The sequence below is a fragment of the Nipponia nippon genome, unplaced genomic scaffold (assembly GCF_047370975.1).
Source record: "Nipponia nippon isolate SJK-2023a ecotype South Korea unplaced genomic scaffold, ASM4737097v1 scaffold_6, whole genome shotgun sequence".
Lineage (NCBI taxonomy): Eukaryota > Metazoa > Chordata > Aves > Pelecaniformes > Threskiornithidae > Nipponia > Nipponia nippon.
Window position 1 is genome coordinate 55,101,518 of NW_028262380.1, and position 24,875 is coordinate 55,126,392.

The window sequence follows — 24,875 nt, forward strand, 5'->3', positions numbered from 1 at the left end:
GGCTCTGTCATTTAAAAATACTGTATTTTATTTATATTTATTTACTTAGGAAAACCTAAGGGTAAATGAGCTGAGAGTGTCACCAGTGATGAACCCACACAAAGACTATGAGACATGAGATCTTCACAACCATATTACACAAAAAAACCCATGGAGAAGTGAGACATTGCTCGGGTGCTTTTATCTGGGCATCAGGAAAACCCCTAAAGCAACAGCTTTCATAGAAATCGCTTTCCTCTTAGTGGAAGCGGGACGCAGCTAGCATCCAGATTAGTAGCGTTCCCTTGCCGAAGTATCACCCACGTAAGAAAGCTGGGATGTTTACTGATTGTACTGACACATCACTGCTAGTAGACTTGCTCTCACACCACTCTTTCAACCACATCTTTGATAACAGTACACAACCGATCTGCTTTCCGACAGGCCGCGGTAGCTGCCCGGAGGGTAAACCCCACCGCGTGCCCGGTTCCCTGTAAAGCAAGAGATCTGCGGGTTGCTCGTTTGAGCCGACGGCATCGCGCCGCTCTGGCTCAGCTGGCTGAGCTAAACTCCATGGGAGCTATTCCGGTGGTCTCTCCAGTACTGCACAATACAAGAAGCACGGCCTAAAGTAACACCCGTCTACAACACACTAGTAGATCATTTCAGATTCAGTACTATGTACAATTTACTCTTACTTAGTATACTAAGGAGCTGCGGTATTTCTTCGGAGACGTGTTATTTGACTGAGGATTATTGAATCTTTCTGTCCACTGGGCTGCAGAGGGATGCTGCACTCCGGCTACACCATCAGGTTAAGAAACTTCCACAACCTGCCTCAGTTCTTCAAACAGGGGCGTGAGCTCCTTCTCTAAACTTACAATCAGCCCTGGAAAGAGAGAAGAGACAGAACATCCCATCAAACGACCTCACCGAGAAGCCTCTCTCCGGTCCCCGCAGCTCCCTCCCCTCCCAAGTCACAGCCAGTCTTTTCCAAAACCCGAAACGTTTCACTTGCGCTGCTCGCCCTCCCCAGGAGCAGCGGGCAGCACCCCCAGGCAGGGAGCCTGCAGCCCCCGGCGCCAAGGGGGGCACAGCCCCTGCAGCGCAGCTCTTGCCTCCGCTGTCGCCTCGCTGCTTCCCACAGCTGCCGAGGCCCAAGCAGCCGTGCAAGAATTAAATCCCTTTTGCTGGCAATCCCATCAGCCAGCGCCCGCATGAGGAAGGCCAGGTGCCTCGCTGAAGGGTTTCCCCACCCCGCAGAACGGCGACGACGAAGCCGCACGTGTTACCGTGGAACGTAGCTTGGAACGGACGGCAAGAGACCGAACAACTGGTTTGCACGGTACAATCATTGCCGGTGCGGTGAATGCTCACAGAGCAAGGGTAAGGTTGATCACAGGAGAAATATGCTCCTAACAGAATAACGACTTCAGCAAGTCGCCTGAACTCTATGAATTTTTACTCACACCTTTCCCTTCTCCCCTCCACAATATGCTGGCAAAATTCTTCGCAGGAGCAAAGTTCACATACCTTGAAATAAACTCGGGTAATTTATTTTCAGTTATTTAAACACCCCGGCCTTAAAATACTGCAACATTTAAAATACATGTGAAGACATACCAGTATTGGCGTTGCTGCTAGCAATGAAGCTTACTACCAAAGGTAAGCGATTGAACTGCACGACCTGCAAGGAGAGAGCACAGTGTTCAGCCAGCAGCTAGCACAGGCTGGACGTCAGGGCTCTGCCACATAACTTCTTTCTGAAACAAGCAGCCTCCTCAGTTTAAAGCACAAGCAGGAGCAAGAGCCGCAGAGCTGACTTTGCAGAGTATCTATTTCTTAAGATTCGCCATTAAAAACACCAACAGAACTCACGCCACAGTACAGGAAGCTGCACACGAAAAGCCTGGTCTTTCCCTCCCTCCCATGTTCCGCAGTGTTAGCCGCCCGAAATCTAACTCAGCTGCAAACGCTGCAGAGCGCACTCTCTGCGGCTAACAAGGGCGCAGGCAGGTTCAGCGTTTTCAAATACTGTGCCGTGCATAGCAGAATCTCTCTCTTCCATCAACGGGGAACTGGAACCTTGAGCGCAACAATGAGCTACTGGCATCAAGAGAATCAAAGCAACGTACTCAATGTGTGTGAACGAACTCATTCACCCATTTATTTTTCCAAACAAAGCTAGATACTGTAGGCTGAACAGTTGGCCAGTTTACTGCAGTCATAATAAAAAGCTCTCAAGACCACTAGAACTTGAGAAGGAGCAGAAACTTAGTAGATGACAGATTTCAGGGCACAAATAACCAACTTCTAAAAAATGAGAGTGGTATTTCAAAGCTTTCTTCCCTCAAAGTCGTACCAGCAGCAAGATCAGCTATGAAGTAGGCTGCACGTGCCTATTTAACTTTAGGTGTTGCTAATTATAAACAAATATTGTTCATAAAAGAGAACATAAACCCTTTGTAACAGATTCTGAAGGCCGCATGAGCAGCGCCTGCTGCAAATTCCTGATGACTACCTGTTTAGAAAAAATTCACCGTTTTCAACCAGTAAATCTCAGGTTTGAGAAATACAAGAGAAGCTTAAGGAATAGTGCGAAAGTTTAGCTTAGCCATTTAAGCGGTGTGAGAAATAACACACAGATACTTCAATAGCAGCCAGGTGGAAATCTAGCAGAGTTTAAACCACCTCTCCCTTGCTGAGGAACAGCCTGGTCCCGAGAACAGGCCACACGGAGGTTACTCACCTGGTACGTATTGTAATAGCAGATGATACTTTTGTTTTTAGAAAGTCCTAGTTTACTGCCCTGATCTGTGGCAAGGGCAAAGGTGGACAGAAAGCCAGGTCGCAGTGCATGTTCTGGAGCATTATCATTGGCAACTGGAACAAAACAAGACAATTCTTATTTTTACATGGCATCTCTTGACTGCATCACAACTCCTTATCCAGTTTAGCGCTCTGCCAAAAGCAAATCTGGTGTTGGGGAACACACAACACATGCTACACGCTGCCGCAATGAGCACAGGACCATCTCCACGAGCGGTACATCATTTAATATTCTGTACGTGACGGATGCTCGTTATGCCAGCGTCCTCCCTAGCACGGCTAAGAAACAGCCTTTTCCTCTACGATGCGCAGCCTGTGCTGACGCCACTTTGGTTCTGTGTCCCTCTCCGTTTGCACCGATTCCAGCCTTTGAACGGATTACTGGCACAGAGTCACTTGCATGAAAACAGGTGAAGATGTGCAAGTTCTGCTAGGTGTTTAAATACTTTGGGACATTAAAAAAAAATAAAAATATCCGCAGTAGTTGAATCAGTACTCTTCAGTACTCTTAAACTAGTTTACCCACAACATAAAAACGTCTTATCGCTGCAGAGATATGATAAGAATTACAGTACCAAAAAGCAAACAATTAAATAACATGTAAAAGTGGAATGCAATTGCTTCTGAGCACAGAGCAGCCAAGTCAACAAAATACCGATAAGCTCCTGCTAGTACTTTGTACCAGCCTGCGAGCGACTTGAAGATACAAGCACTTTACACCACTCCAACCCTATTCACTGAGGAAAATTCCTGTGGCCTACGATTATTGAGGACATTGCATATACATGAACAAAAGGATAAATTTAAAGCGGTACATAACCAACTACTGAACTTGAAGTCTAATTTAGCTCTTCAATTTTGGATATTCGGGTATCGGGCATAACCAGAGAAGATTCTCCTGTACTTTTCCACCCCCTGCTGTTCAATCAGGATTTCGGTTGCAGGGCACGGCGAGAAGCTGAAGTTACCTTTGATAACAGGCACACCGTCTCTGTCTGAGACTACAATAGCATGAAGACCTTCAACGCTGCAAAAAACGAAGAGGAGGCACCGTTTTAAAAGCAGACCGATTAGTATCAAAGACCTTTTTTCCTGAACAAAGGTGCAAGGAAGGGGAAAATACGGGAAAAAAATCACGCCTTCGCTAATTTAATATTTCACTGAAGGGGACTCGTTCTGTTTAGTACCGGTGGTCGCTTGGAGCAGTAAAAATATAAAATAAAAATACCGAAAACGGGACGGAACTTTCAGCTTTGGAAAGAGGACCGATGCTACCAGTGACGTCCCGTTAGGCACGCAAGGGCCTCTGCGCGTTGTCCTCGCTCAACAGGGGCCGGTTTCGCCGCCCGTGCGCCTCGCCGCGGAGCGCAGCTGTTCAACGCTGCCAGCAACCGGCAACTGCCGGCGCGGGGACGCGGAAGGGTTCGGCAACCGAGCCACGAGGAATGCGTTTCCCACCCCTCACGACGAGCACGCCGCGCTTCTCCTCGAAGGCGGGAGCGGGAGGTGAAGCCGTCTTCCCCCTCAGGTGCTTCCAGCCCACGGGAGCAGCAGCAGCAGCAGCCGCCCCAGGAGCGCACCGGCTGAGCCGCCTCCCTGGCAGCCGGGGGCCGGCAGCCCCGCGGCCCGGCAGGGTCCGACAGCCGCCTCGCTAACCGGAGAGCGACCCCCCCCCGCCGCCCCGGCCCCGGCAGCTGCGGGCTCCGCTCCGGCGGGGCGGGGGCAGCGCCAGCGCCCGCCGCCGGCGCCCCCCCGCCGCAGGGCCGGGCCCGCCGCCCCCGCCCCAGTTACCTCGGCAGCTTCTTGTAGAGAAACCTCTTCAGGTCCTGGGGGCAGAGACGGGCGCGACGTTACTTATTTCCACACAAACCGGGCGGGGGGAGCGCCCCGCTCCCCCGCAGCGCCTCTCCCTTCCCACCGAGCTCCGAGCCCCCCCACCCGCCGCCGCCCCGGGCGTGCCCGCCCCGACGCTCGGCCCCCACCCCGACGCCCCTCCCAGGCCTGCGGCCGAGCCGCCGCCCGCGCCGCCACCCCACCGCCCCACGGAGCCGCACTCACGTCGGCCATGGCTGGGGCCTGCCGCCGCCGCCGCCGCCACCTCCGCGGGCCTGCGAGACGAGAGGGCGCCCGGTCACCCGCGGCGCGGCGGGAGCGGCCCCCGCCGCGCTCCCTCCCTCAGGCCCGGCCGCCTCCCCCCTCCCCCCCCGCCCCGCTGCCATGGTAGAGGCCGCCCCGGGGAGGGAGAGCGGCTGGGACGAGACCACCGTTCCACGGGGGTGTGTGTGTGGGGGGGTGCGCGCGCTGCCCGCCCCGTCCTACCTGTCCGCGCGGCCGGCGCGCCCTGCGCTGCCGCTACCCCCGGCGCAGGGCCCCGCCGCGGCCGCCGCTTCCCCTTTAAGCCTCTGTCACATGATGGCGCCCCGCCCTCCCCAACCCGGAAGCGCACCCCGCCGGCGCCCCGCCCTCCCCAACCCGGAAGCGCACCCCGCCGGCGCCCCGCCCAGGCAGCGCCAGATTGGTCCCGCCGGCGGCCCCCCAGGCGGAGGGGCGCGGAGCGGGTCACGGCGGGGCGGGGCGGGCGCTGCGGCCTCCCGGGGCTGCGCTTGGGTGCCGGGACCGGAGCCTAAATTTAAAAAAAAAAAAAAAAAAAAAGCTGCTCACCTGAAAAATTGCTACTATTTCTGTATGTATAGGCCTGGTGAAGCTTTAAAAAAGCCCGGAACAGCCAGAGATAAGCACCTTGCTTGCAATCCACAGAGAAGCTCATTCCAAAGGGCAAATTTATTTGAATATCGAGAGCCCGTACCTCCTCCTCGACCCAAGCCACGCAGACACAGCAGTCTGGTAAGGGCTGGGCCACCCTAGGGAGAGACCTAGAGAGGCCCCCGTAAAATTCGTACGTGTGAGCTGCTGGTACCATTTTGAAAATGGGACAACTGTGATCCGCTCACCTATTAAAATATTCCCTACCAGACGCTAAAAACGTTTAAAAATGCAACTGGCTTTTTAAAATTTGTAAGCACGATGCTCAATGGTCGATTTCACTTGTTTCCCTGAAACTGAAAGCTATGCGAAGGTACCTGTGAGACGGCTCCCGTGCTGCCAATATCGACGGGAACTGGGTCTCCAGGGCCAGCGACCGCCTTTCTACACACCGAGCAAACCAGCGCCCTGGGAAAGCGTATTCTGCATGAAGGATAACATCGTAACTAAACATCGTATTTTAATATTATTTCTAAAAAATCCGGAGAAATCTGAGACTCAGACCCCGTTCCCGCCGGACTGAGAAGGCTCACGGCTGTCCTGGAGAAGAGAAGCATGGGGAGGAGGGTTTACAATGGCATCTTCCTTCCCCGTATTCGTTACGTTTGCACTGTTTGCTCCCAAAAGCATCTCGATCGCACGCCAAACACGGCACAAGATGTTACATTTGTTACACGGTGCTTCTTCTCCAGGCTCTACCCGGTGGCTTACCAAGGAGCACGGGGGAAGCAAGGCGCGGAGATCGGTGGCGCTGGCAAGGTTATAGTAAATTTTTAGTAGAGGGGGGACACGGCACCAGGGCTTCGGGCTGCCAGACCCAGCTTCCTCTGGTAAAACTGACTGCACTCAATTAACCAGATTTAGACAACTGGGAAGCTAGTACTTTTTAAAGTTACAGCTTCAGGAATTTGTATATTAACTGATTTTTTTTTTTTTTTAAACAAAATGTTTGCTTTTACTATTACGTTTTCCTTCTGCTCTCTTTGACAGCTCTACAAGAAGAAAGAATAACAACTGTTTAGGGGATGACTGCAATATATGGAACAAACAACCTTAAAAAACATATTCTTGCCCTCCCATTTTAATCCTTTTACAGCATTCATTACAAAATTGTATTAAAAATGTATATAATTTAAAGTTGTCTCTGCTGCCTATTGAAATGCATCTGTTACATTTTGGTGACTATAATGTTCTACCTTTTCTGGGAAACTTGTAAAAGAATCAAGACTGTTTAAAAAAAAAGTCAAAAATTCAAATTTAATCTTGTTCTACCTACACAGTTAGAGAACTTGTAGGGAAATGTTCCTTAGATGTGAACACTGAACTCGCTTGTGACTCAGGGTGCTCCGTAAATAGAGCACACGCTGATGCTGTATGTCAGCAGATGCAGATCATCTCCCTTTTTCATTATGCTATGTCAAAGCATCATGGCAAGATTTGTCACTTCTTGCAGGACTTTCCTGCTTGCTCTTTTAAAGGAGAGATCAAGAACCCATGCTTGTGCTATCTTTAATTCTAGATTAAATACAGGTAATGACTAAATAAGAAGAGTAAGGAGTTAATTCCAGGTAGCTAAAAAAGTTGAGGGATTTTTCGTCAGGCTGTTCAAAACCAGTTTTGTTTTTCCCTTTTCTTTCCAATATTTTATTTTAATGAGAGCTTCACCTTCTGAAGAGAGGTCATCTGAAAAGATTCAGGTACTCCACCCTCTCCAATTAGCATCTTGCTCATCAGAAAATTCGTTCTGAACTTGCCAGCAGATTCCTTCAAGAAAACCAGGGAAGATAATGACATTTCTGAAGAAAAAACCTTCAGACTTGAGAAAAAAGTGACAATCACGAGGAGGGAAACACCCACTTGGAATATTAAAAGAACGTTTGCAGGCCATATTTAGAGCAGGTTAATCTTTATGCTACAGGAAATAACAGCATCCTTCTGCATGCTACTGCATATTTCAAAGTGTGCAACTACTTAATCTGTTAAATGCCAAGTAGCATTTTTCCACCAGTATAAACATATTCATTGTTTCCTTCTCTGGAAACGGCAATCGCAATAGATAATCCAATGAAATATAGCAGCCTAGGTCTCACTTTCAAACTGCTGGGGCACCTGCGTTGCTACGGGACGCAGCCACTGCATTATTCCAGTTTGCTGAGGTACTGACAGCAATCTAACCAGCCTAACCCAGCTCCGCACCTGCCCCTCTACCTGCTTCTCAGCTGCAGCAGAAGTAACTGCAGGGCTGATGTAACCCAGCCGATTATTATAAGCAGCTTCGCTAAGACCATCTCTTCACTCTGACTTCACTGTTCTGACATGTGACGAATGCGTTATAGACCCTTCTTCCTCTTAACTAAAGGATCACCTGCAAGCTCAGACTCAGTTGTGAATGGGAAGGCCCGAGTGCTTGTTAAAGCCTTTGGAACAATTTTCTTCTATTAAGAAGACACAGGAGTACCAGTGTGTACTTTGATAGTTTCTTTTCATTAGTATAATTACAATACATTCTGGACAGTTACAAAATCCGGGGAATCACGTTTTCTCCATAAATTTCTGCTGCAAACTTCAAACATTTGGGTGCCTTTCCATTACTTCTGCATACTTTTCCTATAATCTTAGAAAGGACAACCGGTACAGCAACCCTTTTTTTTTGTTTGTTTCAGCAGCTTTTAGTTCTGCTTTGTGCCTCAGGCTTTGATGTCCACCTTGAATGCTGGTTTAGCTGCTTAGTTAAAAGCCTGCAGCTAGTCTCTCTCATGTTACACCAATTCAATAGAGGACATTTCCAACAGGACAGTTTAGAAAAGGTATATATGCAAAATGATTTCTGGGTCACTCAAAGCAACAGCATTTAGTGTATTTCTAAAGCCAAATCCTGGTCTAGATCAGAAGGAATTCCAGTGAAGTCAGTCAAGTATTTAAACTTTCAATTTAGGAGAAGAATTTGGCTCCACAGAAACTGAAAGCATTGTTCAAAGATAGCAGTTTTCTCAAATAAAAAATACCGCCCTTATTACGAGCCACCTGGCATTCTCAAGACAAGAAACACTCTCCTGCATAGCACTGTTAAAATGTAAAAACATCAGCTACCGAACCTAAAAACGTTTCCAACCCACTTCCCATAAACTTTAAGTACATTGTACTTAGCTGCTTCAAAACCTCTTTGCATCAGCAGGCGTGGCTGCATATAGTTTCCACGTACAGGCCGCTGAGTTACATGATCTTGTACGTAGGAGCCGAACAGCACACGTGCTCATTTCTAGAAAGTCGGTCCACCGACATTCTGGCCCAGAGAAACGCGTGCCCTACCTCTTCCGCCCCAGGGACAAGCGATATGGCTCTGACCATAGGAGCATACTGCAAACTAGCGAAGCGTTTAAATAGTTGGCAAAAGTGTTGAAAGGCACATAGCTTGTCCTTAGCAATATTTCCCTGTTCCACTTGTGGGGCCCATTGAGGAATCAGTGTTGGGACCTAGCTTGAAATAAAAAAAATAGTAAGAAAATGGAAGCCTCCCAGGAAAAAAAACATCAGGTTGCCTTTTTTTTTTTTTTTGAGCTTTAAGATTTTACTATTGCGTGTTTTCCTCTACCTTTCCAGTGAAAATTAAGGAAGCTATGGATGCATGTTAACCATACGTATGGAATTACTACTACTGGAATACCAAATGGTAGAGCTGCTGTAAACTGTTGCGAGTACTAAAAGCAATGCTTATAATGGTCTGTACAGCATTTGCAAATATTTACTTTGAAAAGAGATTAGTGCAGTTCTTAGTTTTCTCAGCATTGCTTAGAAACACTAAAAAAACTACAACAGCTAACTGCTACTCTACACCAGATCGATATACCCCAACAGATATTTAGGAATATATGCCATTATATTTAAAAATACCAAGTTCCTCTAAGCTGGTAAACCTAGAAGATTTTACATAGAGTTAGAGATAAAATATTAAAAATTCTTGTTTCAATTCCACACACTTGACATCTGAATAGGAGCGATGTAATCATACTATTTATTCCATCAGTGCGACAAAATGCTGTATGGAACTAAATTTCTGAGATTTTAAATAGAAAGTCATTTAACTCGTATATACACAAAGTGTTCTTTCCACAGATATTTACATGGCAAATATGTTAGAGGAGAACCACTATGACTACATCTCTACAAGTATAGCATCCTTTCTGAGCTATTCTCTCTGCTGAAAGAATTCACAGAAGCTTTGAAGTAAAATCTAGACAATTAAAGTTACCTATATTTCACAGTAGGTAAAGAAGCCATTAAATGATATTTCAGCATAAGGTTTCTGGAAACAGCTACACAGTAGAGTTTTACATCCACCCTTCTTTTCCAGCATTCATGGTGAAACTAAATCTCTTCTTAATTTACAAGAGAGATAACAGCATATGTAAAGATGTACGTGTATAATTGCAGTTCATCCTCCTCGATAGAGGCTGGTCAGCCGTTCTAGTTCTTTGCAGTTGTCCATGGACATGGAGTCTGCTTTCTTTCGGAGACGGTCATCTCGATATACTTTTGCTGCATAAAGTAAGTCTGTTTCTTTAATGAAAAAAAAGAGAAAAGATTGTTCAGGCTAAAAACTGAATATGTCGCACATGATACATTCCTTCTCAGATCTGTCCAAAACACCTCAGGTTTAAGCCTTGCCCTTTTTTTCCCGTCTGTCTATTCTAACTACCCACAGACACCACCTAAACAGCACTGCTACAGCTTCCCTTTGCTGGATCTTGACAAGCATTTTGTCTTTTTGGGCAGGGGAAGTGGTAACAGCCTTCCAGCACCCTCATGTTTCATACCGCGGTACCTGATTAAAAACAAACCAACCAACCAACCCCTACTACTTCTGTCAGACCTCATTAAACACTACAAATATAGGCCACACTCAGTGATCTTGCATATTATTGACAGCTCTAGTGTCTTGTCTGTGCCCAAAAATCCATCCTGAATGTTAAGCCCATTACTTCAACTGATGCTGCTCCAGACTGCCAGCGTTCAGAGGTATTAATAAAAGAGCTCTCTGTATTATACTGGTGTTCAATAGCTTGACATTGCTGAGCATTTTAATTCTCTAAAATCTTTTCCAGCCCTTCAACTCAAAATGGATTACCGAGGCATTCTTAAATGTTAATCAACGCTGGAAAGATTTTAACTGTCAAGGAGATCCAACACACAACAGGTATTTTGAATCCTTAAAACCACAATATCAACTGTTTCTAGAGAAAATCTATTAGGGGACGCTTTCTCAAAATTAATTTGGGTAGTTTTCACAACCTGATACATTGCAAATAGCAAACAACATGATAGTCACCACCTTCAAGTTATTTTTCTTCTTTATACTAGGGTGAGATGTTTCTCTAGTCATCACATTTTTCCCAGTAAATATGTACATATGGAATTGTGGGCCTCTTTGCATTGTCCAAGACTCTGTTCATCCTTAAAAAAGTAAGCATGTCAAGAATAAATGCTGAAAAATGGGAAAGGTATTCTTTCTCCTCTTTGCTTCCCCGGGTGGAAATTGCGTATCAACATTTTCAAAGATATTTAGACAGTAAATACATGACAGGAGACACAAATATAACATGCCAGTAAACCTAAGTGTAATGACTACATCAATAAAAGCAAACTATCCTTCCACATCTACACTCCGCTGAAAAAATGTACCAATAATATGTCCTCTTTTTATTGTGCTGGATTGTATCTTATCTTTAATTTTTTGTTAACAACCATGATCATTTTTGTAAATATTTTATTATAAGTTTACCAATCATTCATCTAGCAACTGCTTGTAGATGAAAAATGAGGTATTCATTTCATGAAGAGCAAACATATTCAAACATTTCAAGATGATCAAAGGACAACCTAGCTGGAAAAATACAAGAGTTTTTTATATTTGCTTATGAATTATACCCAAAAATTCTCTGATGCTTTCCTCTATTTGAAAAATCTGGGAAAAATTATTCTGATCAAATCTCATACTCTGGGCAATGATCTGAGTGTTTTCCCCCAAAGTACTGGTGTTTCTCTTGCAAACCTGTGGCCCATCAGCACAGCTTTCTGCCCACAGTTCTTTCCTGTGGGCGATTTGTAAAACTGTGGAGATTTACTTACATGTAAGCAATGTGTACTCATGAGTAAGGAGCGTAAAGCCTCCAGGAAGCATTGGGCCTACTATGTATGGGCAATGCAGTTTGTATTTGTATATGTACGCGCCAACTGTAATGAAGGTATGCAGTCCTATTCAGGCATTTGACTAGCTGTGATGGCGGGGCTGTCTTTCACAACTGGGAGAAGCTAAGGGGCCATCCCAGCTGAAAGGTGTGGCACCACTGGACTGCAGAGGGTAAAGTTGTGCAGCAACACCCGATTTCACTCAGAGAAGAGCATTCTGTTTGCTTCTGGTCAGTTTACTGACAGTTCATGAACGAATTATTTATCCGGTAAGCTATTACTGAAGTTTACCAGCTGAAAAGTTGAAACCATCTGGTTTCAACACTGATGTCATTTTAGCAGCGCTGTTCTCACAGAGCATGAAAGGCTCATGAAATGGTCACAGATAATAGAATAACAGGTTAAAATTGACGATGATTTGGAGATGGACGATGCTATTCAGTATTCTTATGCTTTAACACTGAATTCTAGGCTTTTGAAAGAAAAAAGCTCCTTGTAGAATATTAAATTAGATTGGAAAAATAGATGTTAAACCAAAAAAACCCATCTGTTTTCAAGGTCTGATATAGCCAAGCTACCAAGTCCAGGGAGAAAAATTATTCAGCATTGGCAAAAGATCAAGCACTGATTTACAGCTTATGATGTTTTACAGGACATGCTGCATGTCCCTGGTCACCTGGAAAAGCAGTGTTTGTATGCACTGTGGTCCAAGACAGATTATTTTTTTCCTTCTCTGGAAACACCTATATAAGTTTTTGGTTTATTTATTTATTTATTTACATAAAAGCACCTAAGGAAATGAGATATTGCCATGATAAAATAATGTGAAAGAGATTAGAATTCTTAGCGTTTGTCCTTAACTTAGAGCAATTTCTTTCTCATTATCAATTCACTGTAGTCTTTATTTTTCTGAGAAATGGTCACAGCTAATAGAGTAGCAGGTTAAAATCGCTGATGATTTGCAGATGGTTGTTAGGCCACTGAGTAAAACACAGATACTAAGTGACACTGGTGACACTTTTAGAAGTGAGAAACACTAGGGAACCTTACACTTGCTTTCTCATTTAGATACTTTAATAATACAAGCACTTCATTCTTGCCTGAGGCAACCTTCTTTTATAGTAATGAATGCTTTCATGAAATTACATGTATTACCAAACTTACTCTGTTGCCTCTCCTTCCAGCAGTTATTACGAATGTTGGACACATAATCCTCTTCCACACTCTTTTCCACTTTCTGTAATGACATGCCTTTGTATTCATTTCTAAAGTCCTTGTTGACATAATAAACGACACCCAAGTTTTCTGTCTGCATTTTTATGGTCTGCCCCGTACTTCTACAAAAAAGGAGGGAGCGGGGAGAGAGACTAGTTATTTATTTGATTTTTTTTTTTACACCACAAATACACTTTAAAAAAATATTGCTATTACAGAAGAAGAGCACATCACTGTATTTGCCATTTCAAGGCAAGTAATGAAATGAATGGCTGTATAATCTGCCAGAGAATAAAATTACTACATTTATCTGAACATTAAACCTCTGCTGCTTAAACCCGTGATCTTGAAAGAAAAAACCATGTTAGTAAGACACTTCTTTCATATCTCTTTAGTTAAACATAAGCTTTGGTAATAGAAAATTACATTCAAACTCAACAGAAAGAAAAACAGGTCACTATTCTGTAGCAACCCAGTACAGGCATCTCCATTCTAGTGTTTTCTGCCAGCCCTGACAAATCCATTTTCCTGCTGGCATTCTGTGGATTAAAAATCAAAGATTGTGCGCAAACATTTTGGCAGAGAAGTGTTTATAAGCCTCACAACAGCTTAGTTGCAGAAGGGAAAAACATCACACCCTGGAAATAAGAGAGGAGAAAAGAAACCTTTCTGTTGTGGGGCTGAGAGCTCTGCAAGGAACTAAGGACCTTTAAAACAGTTATGGCGAGTGGGCTAAGGCTACTAGCTAGTTGCATGCTTGATTAAAGTTATTTATTTCTCTCAAGGAAAAAAGGTTTAAATATCCTACTGTACAAAACAGGTAAGTTTCACTAGTAGAATTCTTTGCAAGAAAATGAAGATAAACTATTTTACCATCACCGAGAATGAAGCAAAGAATAGAGAGTTTCCCCAGCCCTCATCTAGTTCAAAACTTAAATAAGGATGAGCAAGTTGCTTTCAAGCACTTCACTTGCTAGAAGCACAGATGACCCCTAAAAGGAATAATGAGCCCTGGCAGGTTTCAGGATTCGGTTAAATATGATGGAGATGCAAACACCTTTGCAAGATGCTACGTTGCATGGACCCGCTGCCTTGTATTAGAAGACCTCCTAAACTCCAGGTATTGCTGACCTCTTTTCTCCATTACATTCTCACAGCATGTTCTTAGTACTTAACTTTCAAGTTTTGTTCTGCTTTGTCTATACCTTCCCTCCCTTTCCCCACTGTGGGAAATCAAGGACCAGCTAACGGAAGACTCTCTAAAATGCTTCTAAGTGGGAGACACTGATTACAACATCCTCTCTTCTGTTTTAAGCTAATGTAATCAAGCATTACTTACGATCTTGGGTATAAGGCATAAGGAGGGTTAGATACCATCAACTGGCTCAACAAGGAAACAAGGATCAACACAATAATAGGCATCAGCTGAATGAACATGGAGAAACCTCCCTAAGGAACAAAACAGATTCAAGTATTTCATAAAACAGCATCAAGTAAATAGGTAAATTGGACAAAATTTAATGCTAAGCATGACTTTCTGCTTTAACCATCAAAAGCTGCTAGGAAAACTATAACTACAAACCTGCAAACACCGTGATGTTATCTTAACTTTCCAATGCATACACAATATTCATAGAGTGCTCAAGCTGCAAGAGTTCAGGGGTTAGCATGTAGCCACAAGCAATTACCAAATGAATAGCTGGATTCAGTTAACATTATATGCCATGATTTGGTCTCATCTATACAGTGATATGTAATTATACAGGACTATATATAATTCATATAGATGAATATTGAGCCTCAAGTACAATTCTTACCTCAGTCTAAATAAAGTTTTAAATGCAGACAAGGATTAGTGATCAGAATTAGTGGCATATTTAGGCTAATACTACCAGTCACTAGTATGACAGTGACATAGAACAACAGATTTACAAAACCAGGCTATTATCTTCTCAAATTTGCACGTCTATTTACCAATCAGTAAGACTACCACCTGCCAAAGTTTTAAAGTATGTAACTGGCAAGTAGAAATCCTCCTCTACACTACAGAGCTCCTGTGCAGTCACATCACTGAAAGCGACTACCAGCAAATTTCACAATCCACAGTTTAAAGTCAATGGTGCTTAAACATACATCACCCCTCTCTTCCTCCCTCTCATGTCCACTCTGACGGTGCTGATTAGGATGACTGTAGCCAGCACGACCATTAGAAAATGAATGTACACCACCTAAGGAAAGAAATAGCCACATTTAAATCATGAAAAAAAACCCCAAAAAACGATTTAGAGGTCAACACAGAAGCAACAACATAAAGCATTTAACAGTACTGTACAGCGACACATAAAGTAACTCAATTTCAAGATATGTTACAATTTCAAAGTTGTTTAAAATAAATAGTTTAAGCTCCAAGTCAACTGATTTGTTATTTCATGTACTGCAGAATCACCACAGTAACCCCAAAGAACTGAACTCACATTTTGGGGATTCAGCAACACATGCAGATTAAAGAGTTGGGGTCCGAGGCAGGTTGGAGTAATTTTACTGGTTTATAATGTCATAAACTCTAATGCCACTCCGGGCAGTACCACTGTATCCTCATGATTATACTGATATATACCAATACCTGTTGGAAAGGCCCCTCCAAAAAACATGTTGAATAGGTCCTCTGGAGTAATATCTGCCTCACGACCTCTATGGAAGTTGAATCTGCCATTGCTAGGGTGATTGCACGTTTGCTCTTCACTGCCTGTAAGGTCATACTGCTTTCGTTTTTCTGGATTACTCAGCACAGCATACGCATTTCCTATTTCTGAAGCAAGGAATAAAAGACAACTCCCATAAATGAAAGATAAGAGCTATTCCAGCATGAAAATTGCCATTTCAAAGTCAAGAATAGGCAGCAAATTATGTCCTTTACTGTACGTTACAAATCAACTATAGTACAACAAGGTCTAGAAACATCTCTGCTTTTCTTATTATAGCTTCCACAAAGTTTCCCACCAATGCTATTCAAAGGCCTTTTATCCTGTTGACCTGGGCAGAAGGCAAGAGAGCTTTGATCCTTTTTCTAGGGCAACACCTACACCTGTGGAAACATTCTCTCTCACTGCAATTACAAAAAAAGCATCAAGCATTACAATGAAAGCTTTGAAGTGGGGTAATTGCAAAGTTCAGTTTGCTCTAACAGCCTCGCTTAAAAACATCATAGGCTCAGTAGGTTTTCTTTGGTTTCATTTAGTAAGTGGTGGCTTCAAATGCATCAGCTTTATTGTGTACGAGAGTGTGAACGTATTTTTTATACGCTGCTGAAGATATTTTATGGATTACATTAATAACACAAAGTTTTGCATGATGTAACATGAAAAGTACAACATGCACACACAACAGGAACACGTGTGTTCGCAAGCTTGCCAATACAACCTCAATGTTTGGAGTGCCTGGCCTGGATGCCTGTCCCCGTTCACACCACATTGTCACAAATGAACAACTTCAATTTTGACAGTAGTAATGGAAAATTTGAGTTCGGTGAGCATGGAAAGAATCAGTGTGAAAAGATCACAAGCTTTCCTGACTTTACAAGCTTTGACCCTATCTGCTGTACATAGACATACAGCTCTCGCAGACCAAAGGAAAATTTCTGTTGGCACTCGATGAACAATCCACACTCGGTCATATCTTCATTAAACCCTTCCTGCTCTCCTTCTCTCCTCTCCAGGCCTCTCCAACAAAAGGCTGCTTTTGCAGCCAACCAACACAAGCACAAGGCACAGGGATTATGGTTTTTGGTGTCGAGTGCTGTTGTGACCAGCAGGTCGAGGGAGGCGATGATTCTGCCCCTCTGCTCTGCTCTGGTGAGACCCCACCTGGAGTACTACATCCAGCTCTGGGGCCCCCAACGTAAAAAAAGACATGGACCTGGCTGGAGCGAGTCCAGAGGAGGGCCACAAAAATGGTCAGAGGGATGGAGCACCTCTCCTATGAGGACAGGCTGAGAGAGTTGGGGTTGTTCATCCTGGAGAGAAAGCTCCGGGGAGGCCTTGTAGCAGCCTTCCAGTACCTGAAGGGGGCCTACAAGAAAGCTGGAGAGGGACTTTTTACAAGGGCATGTAGTGGCAGGACAAGGGGTAATGGCTACAAACTGGAAGAGGGTAGATTTACATTGGATATAAGGAAGAATTTCTTCACTCTGAGGGTGGTGAGGCCCTGGCACAGGTTGCCCAGAGAAGCTGTGGATGCCCCGTCCCTGGAAGTGTTCAAGGCCAGGCTGGATGGGGCTTTGAGCAACCTGGTCCAGTGGAAGGTGTCCCTGCCCACGGCAGGGGGGCTGGAACCGTATGATCTTTAAGATCCCTTCCAACCCAAACCATTCTGTGATTTTATGATAAGCCATCAGTCATCAAAAGTTTGTGAAAGGTGCAACACTATAACCTCAACACAGGCAAAGAAGACAATGGCTTTGCATAATTAATGTTTTCAACATTATCCAATCTGAAAAAAAACTTAATGAGTCTCAGCTATTTGCCTTTTAAAATGCCCTTAGAAACAACCATTAGCAATCCCTTTAAGTGGAGGAGAAAACCCAAAGAAATGAAGCCTGGTAATTTGCACTGAGAGCATGATACACAGTACTGACACCAAATATTGCTACAAGGTCCCTCTGTTACTCAGCAGGAGGATAAAATTGGTAGTAAAAATTTAGATTTTCCCAACACTTAAGAATTTAGGGAGACATAAATCAGGTGACTGCACATAAAGGGATGATGTCATACTGTCAAAGTACGGTGAGCAATCCTTTTTGACTATTTGTTATTTGCTTTTGATTATTTGATGCTAATTCATGACAGACTTGATTAAAATATAATTTTCTTTAAATAAAGGACATAAAAAATGAAAAAACTGCTCAAAAGTTTCAAAGGAAAGATTTTTGATTAAGTTGGTAAAAGAGATTCTAAGAGATTAAAAGTGATTATATTTGCACAAACTTTTTAAATCTAAAATATAACCTCAGGGAGACTGCTTAATACAACAGAAGAGTAGTACCAGGTAGCTCAAGATCTAAGAAAGTACCGTGCCTAACATCAAACTCAATTCTGTTTTCTAATGTGACCTTTCCTTAAAACAAAGCATTATTATGAAATAATAGCTATTATAATGAAACCCCTTTTCTCAGCTGGATGTTAGAAACTCATCAGACACCTTTAAAGGCAAATTAAATCATAAATTTACTCAGCCATATTAAAAAGACTACAATAATTTCAATGCAAGAAAAATGCTAGGTTTCATTAAATAATTTTTAGTCAACAAGATTCCCCTACAAAATTTTCTGTTCATTTACTCATCTAGTTAAGAACGAGAAAGTGAAATTAAGCCGAAGAAATCAAAATTGTACAAAGTGCTAATGTCAAATAAAAGATTAAACAATAAGAAACTGATTTCTTACATTTTAAATATTATTTAAAATGCTATTAACAAGGAAGAATTATTTTATTCATAGGGCTAGAGACAATTTTGTAAGAATAATCTTTTTTAGATAAAGCCATCACACAGCTGTATTAAAACAATCATTAGCAGTCAACCTTCCTGCTACGTTCTATCTACTTTTCACCTAGAATTGTTAATATATTATTATAATTACCCCTTAAAGTCTGTATCAGAAGTCTTGCTCAGGACTTCCCCCCCCCCCCCCCCCCCCCGAATTTAAGAGTTTTATCTGATTGATTTTTTTCAAATGTCTGCATGTAGACCTCACACAGGAAAAAATAAAAAATACGTACAATAATCAGATTGTTTATTTATGCATGACTATTTCTTACAGATTCACATTTTTCTTCATCTGTGTCTGAGATGAAGGTGTAGTTTTCTTTAAAAAGCTTTTCGTCAACAATTTTCCTTGTGCAGGGCTAAGCTTGGCAGCCTTAGATCAGGTAAAGTCAGATTGTATATTTTACGTAAGAAATGGTCAAAGGCAACTATTAATAAGGCCGTGTTTGAACCCAAGTATTTTTGTGTGGAAAAAGTAGTAAAACTACACACATACAAGGAATTCTAAGGCACGGGTAACGTAGCGTCACATGTGATTCAGTAAAAAATGCATTTTGCTATCAAGTATTACTTTGGTTTTTTTCAAGCTCAAGTATAGTAAAGATTCAAGGTAGTAAGATTCAAATGACTACATTAAGTTAACAACAGTAAAAAAGTGCAATTGGGTTTAACAGATCAAGTATTTGCTCCCTGTACCTGAAAATTAGTCAATCCTCTGAAACTGAACCCTACTGCAAAATTCCCCATTATTTATCTATGCTTCTAGGTATATGTTAAGATAATAAAGGTCAAATATTTTCTTGGATAAAAATGTCAGTTTAATATTAGCTACAAAACACCACATTGACAATTTTGTAAGAAGTCGAGTGACCAATGCAGATGAATTTCTTTTAATCTGACAAAGTTTAATCATAAAAGAAATTTTGAGTAAAACTGGTATTTTACTTTTAAAAGCCTCTGTTGCTCCAGGTGCATGGTTTTTGTCTGGGTGGAATTTCAAAGCAAGTTTCCTATAAGCCTTCTTTAGGTCTTCTTCACCGGCATCCTTTGACACCCCAAGGACTTCATAATAATTTTTACATTTCTTTATACTGCAAAAGAAAATGAAGTAAAATGTTGTAAACAAAAAGACGTAGAAGTAGGATGTTAGAACACAGCTGCAAATGAGGTAATACATTGCACTGATGCAATACACTACATCTCTCACTTCCAATATAAAATATAAAAAAAATTCCACTCTAGAAACAAAGAATGCCATTTTTCATAATAAACTCACTATTGAGCACAATAAACTATTGTACTCAAAATTACTACATACATTTATTTTACTACTTCTACTGTAGAACCACTACAGTTTTAAGAAAATGTTTCAGTTTGCAATTACTGTAGCATTTCCTCATCCCCAATTATATGAATATTGCTGTTAATAACGCATAAAATGAAGATTCCAAATTTACTTCACAGAGCTAGCAGGTAGGAAGGCCTGTTTAGACTGTCAACAGCAAATGCACTTTGGCATGCATGATAAAAACCAAAACAAACAATACCTCCCTTTCTCCAAACAAAAGTCAAGTCATAACACCATTCCAGCATTCACTTTTCAGGGAAATAAGGCACATGAAAATACCTCTGCTGCTGGGAATGCACCTGGATCTTAACAAACTTTCTGTAAGTGTTTATATAAATTCAAAGAAACAATAACAGCTCCAGCAATTACAGATTCAGCTCATCTCCTATGTTCAATATAGCATTTTTTTAAAGCTCTGAAAACTCAGAAATATTCTTCCTGTAGGCAGTCTCACCCAGACAGGAGAAGCAAAACCTGGAAATGATGTAATGATTTGGTATGCTTTACAATACTCTGAAGAGAGAAAGAGCAGCTACAGGGGACAGAGAGAACGTTAATTTTATGTGGGCAGGAAGAACTGACCAAACCAATAACTACACCTTAAAATCAAACCAAGTTACTTGGGTAAGAATTCAGAAACTTAGAAAAACAAGGCCGAATCAGAAACTTGCATTGCAGAAATGAGGCACAGTGACATCTGGTGCATACCAAAAGAAAAGGGCTGGTCTGAGCAAGAAATAGAAATTATATCCATAAATATTTTAAAAGCTTCGTGTGAGTCTCTTCACACAGCTGCAACTGTGTCCACATTCTCTTAAACGCACAGATTTCTACCTAAATATGGGTTTAGTGTTACAAAGACTATACACAGGGCAGCCAAGTGGAAAAAAAGGGGGTAAGCAAGCCTTTGGCATTTTCATGAAAGAAGAATGGGTACCCTATAATTAAGGGAATGGTAGCATCAGAAGCATAACCACACCGTCGTGTGTGGCCCTTCATAGTTCACAGATTGATCAAATCAAGTTTCATTTGAGGGATCCCTTTTCCTGTGTTCAAACAACATTAGCTTTTATGGAAGTCTCAGTGTAATGCTCACAAGAGCACCGAATTGAATATATGCAGGCAGCTGCCAACACGAGCATCCTGTGAAATAAATATAGCTCATTATATTGAAACAAATATAGCTCATTATATTGAAGTAACATTTAATAAGCTCCAGTTAGGAAGCTGATAAAGCTAACTAAAAAGAACACAGCTAATCCATCATCAAGAAAGAATGGAAAGAAAATACATTAAATTACACTCTGAATACTGGAAACTTTTGTTAATTTGTACAATAAGAAAAAAATCTGGTAGTGTACAGATCCCTTCATCCTTAGCCTCAAGTCCTGGATTACTTATGAACCGTATCAAGAACGGATAGCTTTATTTAAAAGTGTAACAGTATCAAATTAAGCTTTTATTTAAAGAAATTGCTATCTCGGCATCCAATCTAAATTCTTCTCTTCAATAATTCAGTATCTGAATTATCTGTTTGTAGACCAGGCTCTTCAGAACCTCGGTTGATATAAAATTAGGTAGTGAGTCATCAATGTTTAGCAAAGTTGTTATTTTATTAGCATTAAAACTGTAGTGCTAAATGTTTGTTCAAGTGTTTTTAAGCACCGTGCATCCTCAACAACTTTTTCCCGTAACAGCATATGTTCATTTCTCATGGAAGTAACAAATGTGAAAAAAAAAAAAACCCATGGAAGTTTACTTCTTTGCAGACCTGATATGCATTTATTTCACAACTCTAGGATGCAGAGAGGAGAAAAATGGGGGTGGGGGGAAACGAACAACCCAAGAAATGCCAAACTGTTCTTCTAATCCTCAAAAACTCACTCCAGAGTTTCTTCCCATTCACAACCAGTGAAAGTCCCCCAGTTGGAAACTCTCATGAGAAAAGCAGGAATGGTGGGTATCATCAGAAGACGTTCAGGTCAGCACATGACCCACCAGCTTCTGACACCACGATCAGCTTAGAGGCAGTGCATCACACCAGAGCTAGCTCCTGATGAGAAAGTGCAGGGATGAATGCAACCACCCTCCATGCAACAGCTACCCTGAACCTGGTCCACAAATGAGCTGTGGTTATTTATCAAGAAACAAGCGTTCAGCCAAGGTATAACTCATTTCTGCTTTCTCTTAGCACGTCTTTGCTAGTGCTAGTTAAACAAAAAATTCTACAAATATACAAGCATCTCTGTTCCAACATTCCTGATTTTCTATGAAGGTATGATTTAATATTTCAAGCACATCTTGTATCAATCACCCTCATACCCTGACCTGCTACCCAAGGCTAAATGGCTAGTTGCAAACAAAGAAACCTTTGTGAATTTGTGACAGCCACCCCGACTTTTATTCTCCCTTGCGTGTTCTTGTCAGGACGGGTACGCTCGCAGCAACACCACCTGCTACAGACCTGCAACCGATCCTCCAGATCATTTACACTGCACAGGATCAACGCTGAGATACAAAAAACCCTGTTCACTGTTTAGCCTGTTGTCGTCTTCAGATCTCAGCAAAGTCGGTGTTGGCTCTCAAACCTCAGCAACAAACATAAGCCACAAGTACTGTGCCGGATAGCCTGAGGAGCACCGCCGCATGTGACTTCATGGTGAATCACGTGGAATATACATACACATATGGCAATTTCGCAGAGTTTAGCAGGACTTTGGATTAGGCAGATCAAGCTTTAAAGCTAAAATACATTAAGTGATTGTACAAATGCACAGGGGCCAAAAACCATACCTAAGCCTGGAATTCTCAGCAATGACCTTGTGCTATGAAGCCCTTGCTACACCCTGCCATTAGACAACAGTTTTATCCGATTGCTTTGCCACTTCAAGGCAAAAAGCATCTGGACTGTAAGCAGCTAGCATCTAGCTAATGCAAAGTTTCCTACAGGGAGGGAGTTAGTGACTTCTGCCAGGAGGTCCCTTACTGAGCACAATTCAGGGCAATCATTACAGGGTATTGGCTCAGTTTTTCCCCCCTCAGCAAAGTCCATGTGAGTTTTGCACCAAAACTTGTACTGCAGCAGCTTTGTACTGGGGATGATTGGGCAAGCAAACATGATTAGAAGGTGCTTTCCAATTAAACAGAATTATCAGCGTTTGTGGTGCACTCCTGAGAGGCAAAACTTCAACGCATCACAAACTCAACCTGGTAAGTCAGTTTATAGCAGGACAAACCGTACAGGATCACCAGGGCAACCCACCAGATCCTCAGGTCACGCATGTGCTGTGCAGTCACCAGGCTTCTCAAACACTGTTGGAGCACATACCACATCCCTCCTCCACCTTAAAGACATGAGGATCAGGGGCTTTGCACAGAGATTCTCCAAGACTTAAGTCCTCTTCTTCCAAACTACCACTGTCCTGATGAGAAATTTCTCTCCAGCTGCTGGGAGCTGTTGGAAGCCACGGCCAACCTGATCCTTGTCCCTCAGCAGAAGCAGTCCTTTTTGGACATATTCCTCACTCCTTGTCTCTAGTAGACTGATGTCTGACAATCCTCACTCTGCCAGAATCCCTCACGTGGAGCATTGAACTGTCCTGGGGAGACTTCTCACGGGAGGATAGCTGGACGGAAGGAACCATCCCCTTCCCACTTCTCTCCTATTGCGGGCCACACATCAGCCAGCAGAGGCTGGGAAAAATTAAGAGTAAAATCAGTGGAGATGTTGGAAAAGACCGATCACTGATGTTACTTATGGCTTTTAACTGCATCTGAAACCCCTGTCCTGCAGCATCCTTAGCATGAACAACTAACCTTCTGAAAGCTGCGTTTCAAATTGTCATTTTTTTGGTTTTGCTGCACTTAAGGCACTGTAGTCCCTAGTGCTAATTTTCTTGCATATGTAAACTCCACACAGATGCTTCTTTTTAAAATTGCAATTTACATATCACTTGCTTATGGACTGCCCCTTTTGTATAGAATTGGGTTTTTTGTTGTTTATTTCTGGCTTATTTGAAGTCTGGTGCTTTCACTGTTAATTTGTTTGGGGTTCTGTTTTTTACGAATTGCTTTTCTTGTGTTTTTCCATTCCTGGTTGGATCACTTCTGTATCTGAATTATTATCAAATTATTTCTGTTGTTCAGCCAATTTCTGTCCTTGCTGAATTGTTAGCCCCCTGCCAGCACCTTGGCACTGTCCTTCCGGTTAACAGATTTGCGGGCTGTTTTAGGAGGGCACATTGCTGGATGTTCCTGAAATAATATAGAGAATATTAGAGAATAGACTTCTTTAGGCTCTTTTAGAGAATAGACTTCTCAAACAGCATGAGGGCAAGCGATGGCCTACATTCATCCACAATCTGTTGACAGAGGTATCTCGTCATGACTTGCAAAGCTCCACTACCCCAACGTGCAGCTGACAAGCCACCTGCAGCAGAACTGGTCAGCCAGCTTCAAACTGCAGCAACAGCCAATTCTGCCTGACGCTGGGCTCCTCTGCACGCTCTGACGGCTGAAGGCAGAGGAAGCCCTTCAGGTCCTGAAATGTCTGCTCTCACCTGCAGAAGTTCTGGGGCTACCACCACTGGTTCTCCTGTGACTACGAAATGATGTGATCCTACTGCTGTGCTTCTTGTTTCACTTTTCAAATCTACAATTCAGATTAGGTCAACATCAACAGCTTTTATCAGGTTAACAAAACCTATCAGAGATGCTTGCATTTCTGTATCAAATACCTGCAGTGATCCATAATCATGAAGTTTTGAGTACAACTAGGTATTTCAAAGGGCCTTCCAAAGCCTGTCTACATGCAGAGGAATGGCCCAAAAGACAAATACTTCAACCGCAATCTCTAAAAGCTTGCAATGGGAGCCACAATTATTTCTCCCAATGGTAATCTGAACTGAGCAGCAATGTGAATGTTGGCGACAAAGAACTGAGCAAGAGGAAGTTACACTGACTTCTGATCCCAGAGCTGAGCAGAAAAACACAGTAAAATGCAGACCAATTTCTA

General features: G+C 42.7%; 2 protein-coding genes across 3 annotated transcripts in view; both read right to left on the reverse strand.

The window, feature by feature from the left end:
- Positions 1–5: 5 nt before the first annotated feature.
- Positions 6–5,224, reverse strand: LAMTOR3 (late endosomal/lysosomal adaptor, MAPK and MTOR activator 3). Its single transcript, XM_087736766.1, has 7 exons — positions 5,128–5,224; positions 4,867–4,916; positions 4,600–4,634; positions 3,777–3,835; positions 2,729–2,862; positions 1,603–1,666; positions 6–868 (listed from the first exon to the last, which is right to left on the reverse strand). The coding sequence occupies exons 2-7, from the start codon at positions 4,873–4,875 to the stop codon at positions 795–797; spliced, it is 375 nt and encodes a 124-aa protein (XP_087592892.1). The 5' UTR covers positions 4,876–4,916; positions 5,128–5,224; the 3' UTR covers positions 6–794.
- Positions 5,225–8,034: 2,810 nt separating this feature from the next.
- The window catches only part of DNAJB14 (DnaJ heat shock protein family (Hsp40) member B14), a 28,278-nt gene continuing 11,437 nt past the window's right edge, over positions 8,035–24,875 (reverse strand). For both annotated transcript variants that reach the window (XM_087735552.1, XM_087735553.1), the window contains 6 exons: positions 19,459–19,604; positions 15,596–15,781; positions 15,106–15,200; positions 14,312–14,421; positions 12,922–13,094; positions 8,035–10,128 (listed from right to left, as the gene is read on the reverse strand). In XM_087735552.1, coding sequence (XP_087591678.1) covers positions 10,004–10,128; positions 12,922–13,094; positions 14,312–14,421; positions 15,106–15,200; positions 15,596–15,781; positions 19,459–19,604 — 835 coding nt within the window. In that variant the 3' untranslated portion in view covers positions 8,035–10,003. The remainder of the gene's footprint in view (positions 10,129–12,921; positions 13,095–14,311; positions 14,422–15,105; positions 15,201–15,595; positions 15,782–19,458; positions 19,605–24,875) is intronic.

Bases quoted from the DNA above. Each gene is read 5' to 3' on its own strand.
- LAMTOR3 (XM_087736766.1), bottom strand. The intron at 2,863-3,776 runs GTAACTTCAGCT...GTTTTGTTCCAG, and splicing joins CGGTGTGCCTGTTATCAAAG to TTGCCAATGATAATGCTCCA. The intron at 869-1,602 runs GTATGTCTTCAC...CTCTCTTTCCAG, and splicing joins TAGCAGCAACGCCAATACTG to GGCTGATTGTAAGTTTAGAG.